Source organism: Phocoena sinus, chromosome X, assembly GCF_008692025.1.
Source record: "Phocoena sinus isolate mPhoSin1 chromosome X, mPhoSin1.pri, whole genome shotgun sequence".
Taxonomy (NCBI): domain Eukaryota; kingdom Metazoa; phylum Chordata; class Mammalia; order Artiodactyla; family Phocoenidae; genus Phocoena; species Phocoena sinus.
In genome coordinates, this window is record NC_045784.1 from 93310072 (window position 1) to 93324046 (window position 13975).

General features: G+C 43.3%; 1 protein-coding gene across 1 annotated transcript in view; it reads right to left on the reverse strand.

Annotated features, from left to right (window-relative positions):
- GUCY2F (guanylate cyclase 2F, retinal) overlaps positions 1-13534 on the reverse strand; it is a 96264-nt gene extending 82730 nt beyond the window's left edge. The window contains exons 1-2 of the mRNA XM_032618956.1: positions 13320-13534; positions 5880-6694 (exon numbers count right to left, since the gene is read on the reverse strand). Of these exons, the coding sequence (XP_032474847.1) occupies positions 5880-6576 (697 nt within the window). The 5' untranslated portion in view covers positions 6577-6694; positions 13320-13534. The remainder of the gene's footprint in view (positions 1-5879; positions 6695-13319) is intronic.
- Between the last annotated feature and the right edge of the window lie 441 nt (positions 13535-13975).

Consider the following 13975-nt stretch of genomic DNA (forward strand, 5'->3'; position numbering starts at 1 on the left):
ACTGGCTATGGAGTGCTTGGTGGAGGAACCTGAGCCCAGTCTCACACCTTGTGAGATGAAAATGGTTTCACTAGCTATTGCTGAAGAAGTTCTTAGTCATATTCATATTGTGAGCCCACAATACTGCTCCCAATCCACAGAAACCCCCCATTCTATTGTCCTTAATTTTCATTTTAATCCTTTTGTGACATTTCCTACCACTAACCTTCATTTTAACCTATTTTGTGTTAACAAGTGTTGAGAGATGGGAGAGTAAGCAGGTCAGAGGAGGGGGGGGCATGCAGTGTGGTTTATCCCAGGTCTCACATTCCCCCAGGATTCAGCCCCATCTGGCCACACTCTGAAACAAGTAGGGTCACACCTTCCTCCCCTCAGTTCTCCCCCATGCACTCTATAAAATGGATACATAAAAAGAGGGTTGGGAGGCTCTGGAATCTGCATGTTTCCCAACCACCGCCCAAAGTGTGATTCAGGGCAGGAGGCCCTCAAACCACAATTTAAGAACACTGTAGTACACGATGTGTGGCTATTTCTATCGACTGAGGACACTGCACACATTTTTGGCCTTAAGTCCTGAGACCACCACTTAACTTACCTGCCACCAGTGTCAAACTGGTCCAAGTAGCTCAGCATGCTGTCAGACACATATTACATTCAATGGCCATTCTGTCTGCATCAGATCGTGTTTTTTCTTACCCAGTAAAACTGTTATTACAAGTACTTTTATTGCCTTCACATTACTGCCCAGCTTACGTTTCTAATATTTCTCCATACTTTGCAACGTATGTTTTCTTCAGCTTTTCCTAAACTGCTACGCAGGTAAGGCCTCCTAAACGCAGGAAGCCTAGATGTTTAGAGATTTCCTCCTGGGCTGGGTCTTCAATAACTATATCATTACTGATAGTGGACCCATTCGAGAGAGCAAGTTGTCCTTTCACCATTTACATTTACTTACATTTATCTATACCAAACTGTATACCAAATCCCCTATCAGCACTAAGGCTCTTGGCCGTAGTATTACAGTATCACTATTCTTACTACTGTAGGAAAACTGGGGCGATACCCTTGAGGCACTTAAAAGAATTTCATCAGTGGGCCCAAAAGTTAAGAGAGAAAAATAAAATGGTAGGGCTAAATTATACACCATGGAACACAGGGTGTCAAGTGAGTAAGCTTTAGGGGCATCCCTCAAGTGGACAGGAGGCAGGAGAGCATGTCTTTCATTAAACCAGTGATTCTCAAAGTATGATCCCTGGACCAGCAGCATCAGCACCACCTTGAACTGGTTAGAAATGCAGATTCTGGTACCCTATCCCAGCCCTCCTGAGTCAGAAACTCTGGAGGAGGGACGCAAGCCCCCCAGGGGATTCCGGTCACGCTTAGGTTTGAGAGGCACTGCTTTAGATCAACCTGAATACATATCCTAGTTTTCCCACTCACTAGCTGTGTGACATTAAGCAAGTTATTTAACCTCTCTCAGCCTCCAAAGTCTCATTCGTGAAGTGCATTAAATAGTAATTGGCCTTACTTTATAGGGAGGCTGCAAGAATTGAATGAGATGGTCCATATAAAACCCTTGCAAAGTGACTAGCATATAATAAATTCTCAATAAATATTAGCTGTTATCATTGCCATTATTATTATTGGGTTTTTTTTTTTTATGTCAAGAATCTTCAATAGATGGAAGAGGCCAGCCAGGTTCCTGACAATGAGGTAGTAATAAAGTATCTGACTTTGGAAGAACAAGAGGGAAGAGATATGGGAACATACGTATATGTATAACTGATTCACTTGGTTATAAAGCAGAAACTAACACTCCATTGTAAAGCAATTATACTCCAATAAAGATGTTTTAAAAAAAAAAAGAGGACATTCTGACTGTGTCCTAGTTACCGTACATCATACTGTAATGAAGCATTCCCAATTTGGAAGGATTTAAAGAAATCCCCAAATGGTTCAACAACCTTGTAAACCCAAATTGAAAGGATTTCACAATCGGCCAAGCATTGATAGGCAAAAAGGTGAGGAGAAGGGAGGAGGGCTCGAAATAGCCATTTGAAAAGTTCTCTAAAGAGCTTTTTAGTGGGGCCTCCTGCTAGTCTTTGTTGAGAATTAGCAAAAGAACTTCTGGGTAATTGCAATCCCTCAGGTGCTCTGCCTGGTGAGTGATGCTCTTTTGTGCCATTGGATCAAAATCTCCAGCAGGACTCATGGTTTAAGGAGCGGAGAGTGAACTGAATTTTGGCCCTCATGCCCACTCAGCTAGATTCCCTCGGGCAGGGAAAGCCACACACAGCAGCCCTGCCTGTAAGCTGAGGCCTTTGTCCTTGATTAATATTTCTCCTATATGACTTTGTCAGACACAAAGTTAATTGGTAATTGCCTCTGAAGCTTAAAAGAAGTGAGCTGACAATCTGGGAGAGGCTGAATCCTGAATCCCCCCCCTTCTCTGGGACTTCATTTACCCCATTCTTTGGTGTTAATAATGCATACAGCTACCTACTTGTTATGTGAGATTCACAGCTGTTGTAAAACTTGGAAGAAAATACCTTGCTCCTGGATAACCCTGAGGATTAAATGACATTATCTATATGCAAATACCTTGTAAACTGTAGAGAGCTGTTCACATGTAAAGTGGTATTATGGTTGCTTTCATTGTCTCAATGGCAGCCTCTAGTAACACCCCTGCTGTTTCCCTTCCCAAGAGCCCACAACCATTATTATTGTTATGATCATCTTTACTATTAAATTTTATCATTGTCCTGCTGTTGTGTAAGCAAAATTTAGACCAGTTTCTGAGAAAGACATTCCTTCTGACTCCCGTGATGTGCCAGTGATAACTGGAAACATAAATTTACAAGGAAGAGAAGTGGCACAGCAGCTCTACCCTCCCTCCCCACCACTATCTCTCACTGCCGCCACCACTGCCACTGCCACATGGGGCTTTGGTCACTGTTATAGTGAGTAGGTCAGACAAAACCAGTCTTCCAGCTATTTCCATTACTTCCAAATATTGCCAGTCCTCTCCAAAGGAAGGGATCCCTTTCCACTATATTTTGTACATCACAAAAGGTCCTTCTCTGAAGGTTTACTTGGGGGTCCACAGTGTTAAGAAGTAGTCTCATACCCAGCAAAATAAGGAAGAGGCCAGGCACTGCCTTCCTCAGCCCTTCTCAGCTGAGGTCACCACAAAAACCTCAGTGCTCTTTCAGTCCCAATAGTCAACAGCTAGGAATACTTTCACAGGCTCATTCCTACCAGTTGAAAGGGGCTAGAAGATCAGCTAGAGATTTGATCTAGTAGATGCTGGATATGGTGTATTGTAACCGTCCTTACTGCTCAGTTGGCCCAATCCATACTCATTAACTTCTAGCTCAGTTTCTCACCAGATCTCCCATTCTCTGATTGGACTGGAGATGTGCCCTGAACCCTAGGCCTCGTGGCTGAAGTCCCGATACTCTATTTATATTCATACTCTGAATCATACTCCTATTGGCTGAGGCACTAGTCTCAATGGATGATCAAGTGGACAACAAGCTTACCTTACTTTAAGACTCACTCCCCTTCTGCAAGTCCTCCTGTCATATCGCACCCATCACTCGGAGTGCCCTCAGATACCAAAAACTAGCTGTGCCAAGTGTGAGTACTACGCACGCTTTTGGACAGTGCACACTCAGGTGCCCGAGGTCCTGCTCAGGCCGCAGCTCAGCCAATGGCTCGGTTTCCCTGCATCCGCCCCAACCTACCCACGTTCTGATTCATAACGCTGAGCTCCCAGCACACTTCACCTGAGTCTGCCTATGTTTTGTCAGAAACCCGGGGCAAAATCTTGGAGGGCAGAGCTTTGTCTTCTCTCCCTTTTATCTCCCTTTCTGAGTCCCTACTGCACTTTCTGCTGCTTTTCTCCTACCCAGGGTCTTTCTTTGCTGCATAACCACATACCTCCCTCTCTAGGCTTCCAGCCTCCTGCCCCCTTACCGCCATCTTAAAATTTTCATTCTCTTAGTGAGCTGATCCACACTGCTATACAGAAAGCAATCTGATTAAACAAAGTCATATTGAGACAAAAATTTGTCTGGTTACTTCAAGTAGGGAACATTTATTTGCATTTTCTTGAACTTGAAGCAGTGGTTCTTGACTCTGGCTACATTTTACAAGCACCTGGGAAGCTCTTTAAAATACCTTTGCTGGGGCCTCACCACAGACCATCAGAATGTCTGGAGGTGGTACTCTGGCCCCAATCATTTTGAAAAGATATCCAGGTATTTCCAGTGTGCGGCCAGAGTAAGAACCATTGACCTAGAGGAATGCATCTCTAATAGTACGGCGAAAATATGTACATTTGCTACCTCCCTGCCTCAAAAGAATTGTGGGTGGTAAACACTCAATCCTTACTTCTCTCAGTCTGACAACCCGAAGAGCTTCGGGGCCTGGATTTATTTAACATTTCATGGTAGAGGCCAAAATGTCATTTCAAAGAGCATACTGTTTAGAATGGGTGGGATGTGAAACACTCATGGAATGTAAACTTGCAGGAGACACTGGGCTTCATGAAGATTTGTAACATATTATAAAGTTATGATATTAAGTATGTTAGCCTGTTTCTGGCGTGATTCCTCCCTGGAAATGGTTGTATATCTTTAAAAATAATTCTGTGATCTGCTTTGAAAGAATCAAGCTCTATTATGAAGTAATCAGAGCCACACTGATTGCTTAACATTTATAGGATCTTGTAGACTGGAGCTGGAAGCAGACTACTACAGTTCCTGGAACTAAAAATTCTTGCCCTCATCCTCCCATAATGATCATAATTAAGGTCCAATACTGGAGACACTTGAAGCTTAAAATGGGCTCCTGGGTATAGGCCAGCCCTAAGCTGGACCATTCTCTAACAAGTCCATTGCTGTGTTAAGGAAATGACTGGGACCAGGACTAATCCTAGAAGTTATCAGTTTGACAAGTAGTTTCTGAGCTATCTGTCCTAAAGCGATGGAGTGACTGCAAGAGAGGATGAGCAGTGTTCCCACAAATCACTGCTACTTTCCAGAAAAAAGGTAAAGTGGAGATTAAAAAATTCGAATAGAAAAAAAATCAAAACCAAGTGTCACAAAGGCTTGCAGTATGTATATGTAAAAGACTTCCATCTGATTTAAGAAGACCAGGAAAGAGCCCTCCCCTTTCCCAAAATGCACCCAACTCGCCCTGGGTCAGTGGGTCAGTCCTTTGCTTTACACTTGGTCCATGGTCTCTGCAAGAATCATCTTTGTTTGTGTTTTTTTTAAAGAATCATCTTTGAACATAAAACTTCTCTTGGGAGGGGAAAGGTTACAATTTAGGCAGGCTTCTCATTTTAATATGCTTTTATGTATCAGCTAGCTCCCTCCATATCGGCTTGTTGTGTGCTGCAGAGAGAGAAGCCCTGCTTTCAGGGAGTGGAAAGTGAGAAGGGGTGGGTGTGCATCTTTGAGTCCAGAGAAGACAGGTTCTAAGTGAGATGTGATGACACAAGGGCACTGAGCACCTATGAGGGAAAGTACCCAGAAGAGAATCAACGGTAAATCTCCCTTCAGTGACTAGACCAGACAAAAATAGAGCTATAAGAACACCGCTTCTTGGCTGATCTGAAACTGCTGGGGTCCTAAGGGCATGGAGGGTGTGTGACCACAGTTGCTCTTGATGCTAATCTTTCCCACCCAGGTGCTGAGATAGGCTCTGTTGAAGCAGGATAGTCTTGGGGCCCGAGTGTGATTGAAAGGGAGCAAATGCATGAAGAACTGGAGAGTGATGTGCTATCCTAGGGTGTGAGGATAGGAAAATTTTGGACATTGTCATATCCTTTCACTGAAGCCACATTTAAAGCTGAGCCAGAAGGCACTCACTGAGAATTCTGTCTGCCTGGCGAATCCGCTGTAGAGCTTTCTGGATGCTTTGGCTGTCTTGTCCTGTGGTCAGGACGACCCCTACAGGTAGGCCGCGACTCCGAAGAGCACTTGCAACTCGATGGGCTGTATGCACCCAAATGTCTTCATCTGAGGAAATGACTCCAGCGTGAGCCCACTGGAAATACTTCATGACGGTTACCAGCACCCGGATGGGAGAAGGGAGTGTCCGAGAAAAGGTCGGGTGGCTATTTTTATTGTCTAATTCATAATTCACACAGGCCCAAGAGAAAATCCCTTTGTCCCAGCTGTTTCCCAGGAGTGAGGCTGCCTCGCAGTAGCCAGGGTTGGCAGGGCCAATAAATCCTGAGGCCATCTGGTGGTGGGAAATGAAACTGGGTAGAGCCCTGGAAGCCTGGCAGTCTTCGTTGAGGATCACGTATTCAAAAGAGTAACCCAGGTCAAACGATGGGTCCTTGTTGATCCGCTCAATGGCTAACCGAGCGGCAACCTCGGGCAGGGCCTTTGAGAACAACGGATCACAAGTCCAAGGGCCCACCACCCCTATCTTGTAGGGGGGTGCCCATATCCGCTGTGGGAGGGATGTAAGGGCCAGGAGGCACAAACACCACAGGAGCTTGAAGGATGCAAGGCCATGGTGCCCTCGCTGTCTTCCGGGAGCCGCAAACCAGAGCATAAGGTGAGAGAAAGGCCAGGGTCCCAAGAACAGAGCTCTCCTGCTTCCAGCAGGCTAATGAAGAAATACTGGAAGGTGAGTCTGCTGTCCCGAGATGGACACTGTTGTTTCCAAATGCCTGTCAATCAGAAGAAAAGGTATGTTACTCACATTATTCCTGAAACTTCTGGAAATGACAGTTATGAAAGAATGGCAAAGGAATGGCAGTCCCTACACTAGAAGATTCTCTCCCCTACCCTGACCAAAAGTCCTCCTCTTCCTCTACTTCCCGTAATCCTTATCTCAGGAGATGGTGCCTCCATCTACCCTTCACCTACTTGCTCCAGTCAGAAACCTGGTAGTCAGCTGAGACTCTTCCTTCTTCTCTGCCCCTCATTCAATCCATCACCAAGTACTGTTGATTCAACTTCAGTAACAGTTGCTCATCTCACAGTGTTGTAAGGATTACATGGATTAACATACAGCAAACACTTTTAACAGGGTTTGGCAGGTCATTAACTTTACATTAGTGATATTTTTATCATTATTATAGTTTCAAATATGTCCATGTTTCTCCGCCACACAGCCCTCTTGGGGACAGACACAGATGTAAATAGATAATGGCAAAGCAGAGTAAGAAGTGCTATGACTGAGGCAGCCCAGACAGAGGAAAACAGAGAGGATCACCCAAACCCAAATTTCAGGGGAGGAGAAGAGGGAGGGGGGAAGGACGTCTCTCTGAGTTAAGTATTGAAAGAAAAGTTAGCCAGGTGAGTGGAGTTGCAAGGGGTCGTTGCTAAGAGGCTTCTAGGCAGAAGGAACAATCTACAGTAAGGCCCAGAGGTTAAAAAAGGAAAAAGATATGCATTTGTTCCGCTCAGGTCTGTGATGTCAACCAAGGCAGGGGCCAGGTCACCAAGAGTCCTATATGCCATTCATAAGTTTTTAGATTTAATCCTGTAGATAATAGTTTTAAGCAGAGAAATGATGTAATAAGATTTTCATTTTCTAAAGATTACTCAAGTAGCAGTGTGGAGAATGGGTTGGAAGGGGGCAAGACTGGAGGCAGGGAGACCAGTTTGGAGGCTGTTGTAGTAATCCGTATGAGAAATGATGGCAGACCAAGAAAGTGGTAGTAAAGACGTAGAGGAATGGAGATGAATTCCACCAAGATTAAAAACATCAAAGAGATTAAGAAGGTAAAGCCAATAATAACTTAGTGACTGACAAGATGTAGAAGGTAAGGGGGAAAAAGGAGGACTCCAAGATGATTTTGGGCTAGGCAACTGGTTAGAAAATGATATAAGTCTCTGAGATAGGGAACACTAAAGGAAGGGTTGGGAAATATAATGTATTCTATCAGACACGTTGAACTGATGATGCCTGTAGAATATCCAAGTAGCAAGATCCAGTTGACGATTTGACATACTGGATCTTGTAACAGAAAGCTGGGCCAGAGATATAAATTTGAATGTAATCAATTGATAGAGGGTAATTGAAGACATGGCAGTGTATAAGATCAACAAAAGAGAGTTGCAAAGTAGAGAAAGAAGTCAGAGGACAAAATCCTGAAAACCCACAACAATTAAAGGTCAGGCAGAGAGAAAGGAGGTTATAATGAAAACTTCCATGAAAAGTCCAGAGAAACAGCAAAATCCAGGAGACAGTGATATCTTACAACACAAGGGAGATGACACTTTGAGGATGAAGGTTGTTTATCACATCTCACACTCTGTTGAGAAGTCAGGTGAGCTAAATATAGAAAGGTCTCTGTCCATTAGATTTGGATTCAGAGAGTAAGGCTGCAAGTGGAAGGACCCACAATGAGTCAAAAATAAATGGGGATGGGCTTCCCTGGTGGCGCAGTGGTTGCGAGTCCGCCTGCCGATGCAGGGGACACGGGTTCGTGACCTGGTCCGGGAAGATCCCACATGCTGCGGAGCGGCTGGGCCCGTGAGCCATGGCTGCTAAGCCTGCGCGTCCGGAGCCTGTGCTCCACAACGGGAGAGGCCACAACAGTGAGAGGCCCGCGTACTGCAAAAAAAAAAAAAAAAAAAAAAAAAGAATGGGGATGAATGGAGTGGAGTCAGTAAATGTGGAGAGTTCTTTCAAGATGATGCATGCAAAGCCTTTCTCCACTTGGCCCTTGTCTTTCCCTATACCCCCCCCATCTCCCTGTTCTCTCCTGATGCTATAGTAAATTTTTTGCAGTTCTATAGACATATGTCACATAGTCTGCCAAGCATAGGATTTGGAAAATGCCATTCCTTCTGCCTGAAATGTCCTCCTCCTTCCTCCCATACTTCACTTCCAGATTCTCCTGATGAACTCTACCTTCGAGACCCAAATAAAGTGTTCCCTCCTCTGTGCAGCCTTAATTAACACCCCCAGGTTGAGTTCATTGTTTTTCCACCTGTGCCTTATACCCATTAGGAAAGGCGTTCCTCTGATTTACAAACTGTCCCTGTTTCTGGTCTGTGTCGTGACAGAGCTACCGAACTGTTTGCTATCTCTGTATTTACAGGACCTCATACTTTCAACTACAAGGGGTAGGCAATGAGGGCAACTCTCTATGAGGAACAGAGCCCACTGTACTGGGATTTCCTAAGGATCTTCTTCATCGCACTAATGCCTAGCCAACACATAGTAGGTACCAGATAAGTGTTTGTGAAATGAATTAATAAAACACTAAAGTTGCTCCAAGGCCAAGAATAACCTCACTAGATATAAAAAGAAGAATTAACTGCTTGGGGGAGATAGTAATGAGGAAAATCCTTAGGGAATTTTTAATTCCAATCAAAGATCAAAATAATGGCATGGCTCTCTTCAGGGTTAATAATTGGCTCTTGTGTGACTGGGCTTGCCAGCAATAATTCTGTCTGGGCCGGGTCTGTTGCTTATCACCTTGACTTTCACCCCTAATTTTATGAGAAAGCCTGACTCTTCAAGAAACCAGTCAGTGGCACATCTGCTGGATCTTACAGACGTACCACAATAGTATGCCCCATCATTTGTACACAGGTTAAAATGGAGCACTACTCAGCCATAAAAGAACAAAATAATGCCATCTGCAGCAACGTGGATGCAACTAGAGGTTGTCATACGAAGCCAAGTTAAGTCAGAAAGAAAAAGACAAATACCATGTGATATCACTTACATGTGAAATCTAAAATATGGAACAAATGAACCTATCTGCAAAACAGAAACAGACTCTCAGACATGGAGAAGAGACTTGTGGTTGCCGAGGGGGAGGGGGATGGGGGAGGGAAGGACTGGGAGTTTGGGATTAGTAGATGAAAGCTATTATATATAGGATGGATAAACAACAAGGTCCTACTGTGTAGCACAGGGAACTATATTCAGTCTCCTATGGTAAACCATAATGGAAAAGAATATAAAAAAAGAATATGTGTATAACTGAGTCACTTTGCTGTACAGCAGAGATTGGTACAACACTATACATCAACTATACTTCAATAAAAAAAGAAAAGAAAATCAACTAATGATAGTAATAACTAAGTAAAATAAATAAATATAAATAAATAAATAAATAAAATCTACTCGTCGCAGCCCTTTGAGGTAGATACTATTATTACCCTCATTTACAGATGATGAAACTGAGGCTCAGAAAGGGTAAGTAATTTGCCTGAGGGCACATGGCAGCAGGATGGGGATTTGTATCCCAGTTGATCAAGCACTGCCTGCCAACAGCCCCTAATCTATGAAGTCACTGAGACAGTCCTTATTATACCTTCTATGCTACCCAGATAGAGCTCGAATGATTCATTGGTGGTTTTTTAAAAATCCCTTTGTTCCCTATGAAATAATAAATTAAGTAATGAGGGGGAGGAACAAACAGAAATTTATTATCCAACTAGAAGAAATTTGCCACCAGTGTTCCAGCCAAACCTGGGGACCCCTCACTGAGGGTGCAGTATTGCACAACTGGGGATGCGGGCCTCCAATCACACTGTACTCTATGTGAAGCTAATCCTAGTCTTTGAGAACAGAAGTCTTGGGAGTACGACCTTTGGCACGTTAGTTCTGTTTCTTAACTGCTTCATCTACAAGATGGAGGCAAATTTAATCGAACGCTTTTGAGGTAAGGGATTAAATAAGATAGAATGCTGAGCACGCAGTTGTCCTTCAGTAAATACTAGTTCTTCCTTGCTGTTTGGAAAGAGGACTGCTTTGGGAATCGGAAGGCCTGGATCTTGAACCCAGATCTGCCACTGACTCACCATGTGACACTGAAGATATTGTTCCCCCTTCTAGGTGCTTTTTCTCCCTCAGCTGAACTAGAGGATCTTCAAGTCCCTTTCTTCTCTGATGTACATTGATCCTGGGATTCCGTACTTCTTCCAAGCAGTGACTTTTCTAAACCTCTGCACTATGAAACTGCTTTCCGAATTCATTCAACATTCCCTAGGCTCTGCTGTTCTAATTAGATTTCGCTGGAGTGGTTTGCACTTACTCCCATCTGGCAGATCTAGTTCCTGATCATTTTAAATTTTGGTCTAGAATCCTCTACCAACTACCTACAATGTGAAGTGCCACCCCCATGCTGTAGTTATACTATACTGAAAATCTGGATTCCTAAAACCATTCACTATCTTATCACTATGAGCAAGGGTACATTGAGAACCTGTTCTGTGCTAGGCCTGTAGCTACAAAATAAAAAGTGGGGGACTATAGGGCCTGGCCAAGAAATCTTACCAGGAAGAGAACTATGTACATCAGGACGAAGAGAGCAATAATAGCCACCAACATGGCTCAGGTATAAAAGGTCAAATTTGTAAGTTCCCTGCTTGCTTTTGCTCACCATGGTATCTCCAGGGCCCTGCACAGGGCCTGAAACATAATAGGTACTCAGCAAGTGTTTGTTGAATAAACAGTGAAGAGGAGACATGGAGCACAAGTGAAAGGTTTTATTACCATGTTCTTGAACAGGCTTTTGTTTTAGGCCTTGCAAACTCTTAATGGGAATGTAAGATGGTGTAGCAGCTACGGCAAACAGTATGGACATTCCTCAAAACATTAAGAATAGAACTACCATATAATCTAGTAATCCAATTTCTGGATATACATACCTAAAAGAATTGAAATCAGGCTCTCAAAGAGATATCTGCACTCCCATGTTCACTGCAGCATTATTCACGATAGCCAAGATATGGAAACAACATAAATGCCTGTCGATGGATGAATGGAAAAGAAAATGTGGTAAATACATAAAATGGAATATTATTAAGCCTTTGAAAAGAAGAAAATCCTGCCATATGCAATTACATGGATGAACCTGGAGGATGATATGCTAAATGAAAAAGCCAGGACAAATACTGTGTAATTCTGCTTATGTGAGATGTCTAACGTAGTCAAATGCATTGAAGCAGAGAATAGAATAGTGGCTGCTGAGGGCTATGGAGAGAGGTAAATGGCAAGTTCAATGAGCAGAGAGTTTTAGTCCAGCAAGCTGAAAAAGATCTAGAGATTTACTGTACAACATAGTGCCTATAGTTAACAATATTGTATTTTGCACTTAAAAATCTGTTGAGGGCAAATCTCATGTTAAGTGTTCTTATCATAATAAAAAATTCAAATTCAAATTTTGCTCCTTTTGTGTAGCATTTTTCAAGTTTACACATTTACAACATGGCTCCTTCCTCAAGCCACACACACGTCAGAGTACCTCTTGCTATTTGTCTAGGTTGTTGTTGCCCTTTGTTAAACAACTCCCAAGCTGAAGATTTGTCTCTCCATTCTTCCTGGGCTCTATTTCATGCATTGGGTGGTGTTTCTAGCTCTGCTAGCACTCCCTTGAGAACCAGAAAGTTCTGTGTTGCTCTAGAATGTAGTCTTGATCCCTGATCCCAGGATTCTGCAGAAGGAAACTTAGTCTGAAAAAAAAAAAAGTAAGGAGACAGAGAAGAGAGGAAGACGAAGGGAGGAAGGGAGGGAGGGAGGGAGGAAAGAAGGAAGGGAAAAAGGAAGGGAGAGTGAGGGAGGGAGGCGGGAGAGAGGATGCCCTAAGCCTTCTTTTTTCCTGCTGATTTGGGTTTAAAAACAAAATTATAAAGCTCTTGTGTAAAAGACACTGTCCTCGCAACAAGCCTGCTGAAGCCTTCTTTGGGATTAATGGGAAATGTGGACATAACTAAAAGTTTGAAGGTATGAAATTTTGAAAATAGACTACTACTGACCCACAGCTCTTCTGGGGCCGTTGCCTAGGTAACTCAGGTTTGAACACCTGCATGGAATCGGGCTTCCATGGAAAGGAGCATAGGGATGCATCATTTTATTTCAGGTAGCTTTCACAATGTGATGCGAAGCCTGATTTCAAAAGGGAAATGACTGTTCTTTAAACATGTACAAAGAAAGACTATGACAAATAGCTCTGAGGAAAATGGTTCCTCATCCTAGCTTGTCAAGCTGAGGACTTCTATGGATGATAGATCTTCGCAGTTACTGCCTGAATCAAGTTAACAGCTTGTGTAAGACAACATCAGGATGAAATAAAAAAGAATCACGAGAAACTAAATGAAAGCTTGGATGAGAGCCGCTGAGCCCAAATCTTTATTTAAAGTGTCTTGAAAGCTCTTTTCTCCCCCTTTCTCTCATTCTTTCTCTCTTTCATTTTTTGTTTCTTTTTTCCCGCCACACATTGCAGTAAAACTGATATATCTCAGTCAGAAGATTGAGCTCCCAAGTGGGCTATGTTTTTTCCCCACTACAGTATTTCTAATAAACAAGAGCTGTCAACTACTCACCATGTAATTCACCACTCAAAAGTCTTCAATTTACCATCTGCGCATGCAAATCTCTGGCTACCCCGTGTGTCCATTTCAGGGCATCCTCTATGCGTTCATAATCCTGCCAAGGACTCCAGTCTGTCGATAAATTCCATTAATGGGGAAATAATTGAGAGGGAGAGTAAACCTTTTTTTAAATCACTCTTCAGCATCCCCAGCCCAAGACCAGGATTAGGATTTAGAGAGACACTTCTAATCCTTTAAATTGATCCCACCTGTAACAGAGTTAGTGCTGACCTAAATGCATTGACCCAGAGATTAACAGAGTCCTCTGGATAAACGCATCCTCCACGGACTACTGCCTACTTCTACCTTTCAAAGTTGGACTCACATACGCTCGGATTTTGCCTCTGTGTTCTTCCTTTTTCTCTTCTGTCCAATAATCACACATGATGTCCTTTTTCCAGGATGGCTTTAAATGCCAGAACGTTCATCAGTTGTGATTCCAGTCCAGGATATGAAAGATGATCCAGGCTGACTCCCTGCAAAATTCGAAGTAGGTGAAGTTTGTCTCCTTCTGTCCTCCTTAAATGCCTCACTGCCTTTCCTTCCAAGAGAGACCCCCCAACTCCCTCTCCCCCAACTCTGCACACATGCCCATACTTTAAATCTAT